The sequence below is a fragment of the Polyodon spathula genome, chromosome 7 (genome assembly GCF_017654505.1).
Source record: "Polyodon spathula isolate WHYD16114869_AA chromosome 7, ASM1765450v1, whole genome shotgun sequence".
NCBI lineage: Eukaryota > Metazoa > Chordata > Actinopteri > Acipenseriformes > Polyodontidae > Polyodon > Polyodon spathula.
Window position 1 is genome coordinate 11,238,091 of NC_054540.1, and position 6,326 is coordinate 11,244,416.

Here is a 6,326-nt window from a genome sequence, read left to right on the forward strand (position 1 = left end):
TGAAAAGAAAAAAAAAGTACAGTGTACTGTCAACATGTAGCAAAACTGCTACGGTTAGCAAAGATATACAGGGTGATGTCTTTGTTTAATCTGGAAAAAAAAATTGCAAACTGCTACACCACCTACCTTCATAAAAAATCCAAAACAGTGACGGTTTTATTATATAATCTGCATATCCCTTTGTTATCATGTCTATACCCTTAAACAGAAGTGACTTACAGATCTATGCCACTAGACAGGTAATTATGATGAACTACATAACTTTGTGCTGGAGATGATACAATTTATCAATCTTACTTTGCATCGGTCATTCATTTAAACTTCTAGTATTGACTGACAGCAAATAACACATCTTTCAAATCTGTGTATTTACAGCTTCATAGAATGCGTTCTGGAGCAGGAAGAAAAATGAAAAACATATTTGCAAAATGTAAAATTTTATTTCCAAAATGTAAGCAACAGATTACACAGGTAACTTTTGGCAAATGCAATCATAAACTTAAATATACCCACATGTATGAATCTCTGAGAATGAAAGACTTTTACTGTTTCTATAGGACCTCTAAAATGCTAAAAATGATAATGCTAAATATTAATTTCTCACAAGTTAAAATGTAAATAATTCAAAACAATCAGTAGAGAAAATGTGCAGAAAGTATAAACAAGACAGTATTCCTTTGATACAATACATATTTTACAAATTGTGCAAGATTTCATACTAAGGCTCTGGTCTCAACGTGACAACTGTCCAAAATATATAATACACGCACATAAGCTCCTTATGGTTTTGGGTGGGGAGCAGACTTTTACAAAAATGAGGTCACTGATTTGTGTGCACTGACTGTGCAGATTCAGATACACCAGGGACATATTTCACACCTTTCAGAATTAACCCTAACTAGATAACAGATAGTATTCATTTACTGTACGGAAACAATACCTCCACAAGAATCAGACAATGACGCAATCTACATTGGTTCCTATTGAGAGTGATGAGTGTCTTATCAACTGCTATCTGGTGGCTTGCTCAGAAAAAGGGATTTGCTAAGTTGTAACCCATATTTATGCTTTTTTTTTTTTACTGTTGAAATTATAAAGAAAATAATATCATGTCAGTCAGTAGGGAAATATTAATATGAGTAACAAACGGCCATCAACAAGTCTGAATATAACTTTAAAGCACAATACCCCCCCCCCCCCCCCGCCCAATAAAAAGAACACACTTACATTTAATTCAAATGCCTCTTGTGTTGGTGCAGTCCAACACTGATGTCGGCCACACTGATAAACCTTGTTTTACTATAATAATACAGCAAATGAAACGAAAGCTCTGTTGTAACATAAAGTATTGTTTTGTTTAGGCAAACCAAAGATATCCTTACAATGCAATTATTAAACACATATTTGTCTTGATATCTTCTTTTTTAGTGCAACTTTTCTTTTTTAAGATGTAAAACAAACAATATTCATTGACTTGCTGGAGACAACCATTTGCTGCTTTTACTCCAAACTTCTTCATAGATCCAACGAAAAGATATTCAAGTCTTTTTTTTTTTTTTTTTAAACAAGCTTCCACATTGGTGGCTTACTTACAAGTTAACATAAACACTGTCCTTCTCCAAGACGCTTCATTTTGTGCAGTTCAGCGAATTCTCACATTTACTGCACCCTCCTTCTCTCATATTTTGATGTGAGCGATCGACAGTACACTTTTGGCTGTTGAGGGGGAACACTGTCAAATACAGGGCAAACCAGAGCTCAATCAACAAAGCCCTCATATGACACAGTAGGGTTCCCTAGGTAACCTGGATTTTCTGCAGTAAAGGAGTGTTGTGCTGAAACAGCGCCTCAACTCTCTGTTGGAGAAAATGCAGATAAATGGATTGACTCCAGCCTGGGCAAAACTCATCCAGACTGCAGCTGTCAGATACCCCCCTGGCACCACGGGCCCCCTGGCAAACACTCTCCAATAGCATGCTACAAGATAGGGGCCCCACAAAGTAAGAAAAAAAAACGTCATAATGTAGAACATCCTGCTAACCCTTTTTTCAGTTTTAAATTCATCCAAAATGAGGAGCCGTCTTCTCCCTGTTGTATTGGTGTTTTGTCTTATTCCCAGCAGGGTCGGTGGAGTAGGGCCTCTTCCAAAGCCAGCTAACCAGTTTGCAGCCGCCTGGCCACTGGCCCCTGGACCATGAAAAGTCCAGTTCTGGCTGACGGCTGGTACAAACTGGACTGGTTTCATCTTCCTGCGATCATGGACAAAAAAAATAAGCTTGAGGTAGACAAGCTGGGTGGCGAGAAGTATTAGGGCTAGAAGTAGCATAAATCCCAGTGAGTCGTTGGCTCTGAAGGAGCGATGTTGGAAAGTGCACTGGTCTTCCTCTCTGATAAAGGAGTAGGTACCCACGTCCAAGACTGGTGGAAACGCCATAGCCACGGAAAGAGTCCACACCATACAAATGACAGCCAAGCAGGTCCAAAACGTCAGCCTTTTCATATAGAAACGGTGATGAGCTATGGCTAGATATCGAGTCACACTGATGCAAAACAGCATAAAGGCAGTATGAAAGCAAGACAAAACACCCAGGAAGGCAATCACTTTACATGTAAGTGTTCCATATGTCCACGATGAACCATTTTTAACTGAAGTGAACACAAATGGGAAACAAATTGCGGATCTGAGTATATCTGAACCACAAAGATCAAGTAAAAGGTAGTAGGGAGCTCTGTGCAAGGTCTTGTCTTTGACCAATAAGATGGATATCAGGAGGTTACCAACCATGCCAACCCCAATGATGAAGCCAAGGGAAGTCAGTTTGAGAAAAGTCGTAAGAGGGGAAAGATTCTGCAAGATGTTGTGGTCACCTGCATGACTATAGTTCGCCATAGATGGATGAATAATAAGATAGCCTCAGTCAAGTATCATGATCTAGATTCACAAGGAGGAGACAGATCCATATATGTGCTTTAAAATACAATCCAGGACTGGAAGCTGTCGTTCTTCTAAGCCATCCTTTGTTCTTTTGTTTCATCACAACCAAACCCCTGAAAAATATTATCCACCAATCAGGTTTTCTTTTAAAGTATTAAACGATTTGCTTTATCTTTCGGTGTACAGTATGTGTAGGTAAAATGGTATTGTTTTGCATCAGATTGCAAATATTATAAACATACATCAAAATACAAAATACAAAAAAAAAGAAAATACTCTTTGTTCACCTTTTTACATTTTTTTTTTTTTTTTTTTTACAAATCTGATAACCATTTTATTAACTACAGACTGCATTTTTTGATTTAGCATTTGCATAAACAAGAAAGGTATTTATTTTTTGTATTTAAAAAAAAAAAAAAAAAGTATAGATGCATTTGTATATAAAATAGGTTAATTTATAATGAAGCCAAAACAAGGGAGGCTTTTAAATGCAGAGGTGAAGAATTACAGTGCACTTTATACATTTGAAATCAGTTTTATAGAAATGCAGCAGAACGCTGGCGCTCACACCCAAAGACCCTGCAGAACGTATGTACCAAGCCAGCAGCTGCCTCTTGTAGCTCATGCATTGTTGAAAATTAATGGAGGATACATACAGCATTAAGCATCAATATTTTTTGTCGATTTAACTGTTGATTTGAATTACTTAGTGTACGTTGACACAGGATTTCTAATATAATATCTTGCTTAGTTAATTGTTTATATTTACAATTGCAGATCATTCGCAAAATAAAACTGAACAATGCTTAAAAAATTATTTATTTTCGTGGATTACTTTTTTTTTTTTTTTTTTTTTTTTTTTTTTTTGTACCCAGAGGTATGGAAGCATAAAGAATTTCATAAAGAATAATGAGCCAATATATATATATATATATATCGATATATATATATATATATATATATATATATATATATATATATATATATAAGGCTAATTATATAATAATAATAGTCACGATCTGTCAGTGATCACTATGTGTAAAAATTTTTAACATGTAATAATTTAAACTGTACATTTTAAACACAGAAGAATTTCAAATTTGTAACCTGTATTTTGTTTTTATTTGACAATTGCATTTGAATACAAATCTAATTGATTAGAAAATAGATTCAGTGTATACATAAATACAAGGGTCATAATGCAAACTGTTTCTTATATTTCTGACAGTAAATGTTGGACTGCATTCATTGTTACCGGAACGTCCATTAAAGCCGTACATTTTGCAAGTGTTTTATTTACTGTTAGCTATACTAAACTGTAACAACGTACAAAATAAATGCGACTGATATGAAATAAATTAAAAGCATACCTGTTGAGTTTGTCTCTGTTTCCCCTGATGTTATTTGTATTGCAGGATCCACTTTGCTGTAAAAAGCTTGGTTTTGTTGCCTGTTCTCTTTTTTCACAGTGAATATACAGTAAGTGGCACAGCGAGAGCATGCGCACTGATCCTATTTGTGATCCAAGCTGGGTCCTGTCAATTGTTGCAGCAGCACGGTCTCTCCCGGCAACATCTGCTCAATGGGAGCAGCATCAGTAAATACATTTTCTTCATCAATTATACACCCAGGCACGTGCTACATCCTCGCGTTTCTCTCGTCTGATATGCTGGCAGGGCCCTACATATTCTTAGACATTTATTTATTTATTTATTTGAATGCCTTCTGAATAATTGCCAAATACAGATATTCCTGTTGACACGAGAATACAGGTTTAGATTACCGGTTTAGATTACCGACTTCAATTAACTTGTTTCTCTTTTCCACATCTTTATCACTTACACACTTAAAATTATATATCTTTTGTAATTTAAAATGATAAGAATGTTAAAACCATAAACAACAACATTATTATTATTATTATTATTTTCGTATTATTATTTTATTATTATTATTAATAATAATAATAATAATAATAATAATAAAAGCAAGGTAACTGTTTATTCCTGTTTTCAGTTAGTGTACAATAGTGTTATCATAGTATGCATGATATAAACAATAGTAATACTGTACAGTAACAATATAAACTAATGAAGATATGTTGAAAACTGGCCTATTGATATTAATATTGACCTATTGACCTTAAAAATGTAGAAAAGTTTGTGTTTTATTCTTTACACCAGAAAATAGAATATCAGAGCTTCAAAATTGGGCCCATGTTGATATCCTCATGGGATTCCAGTTAAAATGCCAGTTGCTTATTTTAACGTGGGAGATGAGGAAGAGAGTTAAATGATAAAAAGAAATAAAATCACGAGAAACAGGTCCGCTTCCAATGTGCAGAGGCAGGGAGTATAACAGCTAGGGGTTATGAGTATATTTCTGTCTTGTAATGTGGAAATACATTAATTTGCTCTACTTTTATGTACATTTTAATGTTGGTGCAGTACTGTACTGCATTGTAATTTTGCAATTGTATTTCCTAGGAATATCCTGATTTAAAATTGGGCAAAGCAAATATACAATAAAAAAAAAAAAAAAAAAAAAAACTTGGACAGCAACAAAAATATTTTATTACAGCACATCTGTTACTTTCAGAAAGTAAGATGCAACATGAGTTTCAGAGAATCCTGAACACCCCTCCCCCAAATTATACAGATTAAAAGGGAACGAGACCACGCCTCTTTACATTTAACATGAATATGTAACCCTCATTTAAAAACATTTTTTAATAATTAGAGAGCAATTGTAACAATTATCCCCTTCCCATTGTCATTGCAAATATACATGATCTTATTTGAAACACCAATGAAAAGAAAACGAGTGTAGACATGTTGCTTTAACGATAATATAGTTATGAACAGTTTTTTCTGCCCCTGCACAACATTGTCCAGAGAACTCATACAAAAAAAAAAAAAACTACTGCTGTACAAATAAACATTTTATATTTCGGACACAAACTGCAGTAGTACAACATAACCTTAACCAGTACAACAATATGGTGATGAATTGACTGCATTTATAATGTGGCATAGTTTTATAAGAGAGATTTGAGGAACAGTGGTGTACAACAAATGGCAGTGAATTGCTGGCTCTGTAAAAGGAGACAAGGGAAAATTATGCTTAATGTTAAGAATTTGTATTGTATATTGGATTTAAATGTACAAATTGAATGAAATTGACAAATGAAAAATAGGTATATTTTGAAAAAGATCTTGGGCTTCAATCCCAGGACTTATTTCAAGATATATTTGACAGGTTTTACAGCCAATAGGGTATAACGTTGTGCCACATCTCTCTAAAAAAAAAAAAAAAAAAAAAAAAAAAGCAACCAGGAAATTCAAAATAATCTTCTTCAGACTTATTTTAATTTCTTATGTTTTTATGAATA

At 34.1% G+C, this 6,326-nt stretch overlaps 1 protein-coding gene across 1 annotated transcript; it reads right to left on the bottom strand.

Moving 5' to 3' along the window:
- Positions 1-420: 420 nt before the first annotated feature.
- LOC121318150 (probable G protein-coupled receptor 85) lies at positions 421-4,514 on the bottom strand. Its single transcript, XM_041254519.1, has 2 exons — positions 4,306-4,514; positions 421-3,048 (listed from the first exon to the last, which is right to left on the bottom strand). Exon 2 carries the CDS (start codon positions 2,888-2,890, stop codon positions 1,775-1,777), a length of 1,116 nt encoding a protein of 371 aa, XP_041110453.1. The 5' UTR covers positions 2,891-3,048; positions 4,306-4,514; the 3' UTR covers positions 421-1,774.
- Positions 4,515-6,326: the final 1,812 nt, after the last annotated feature.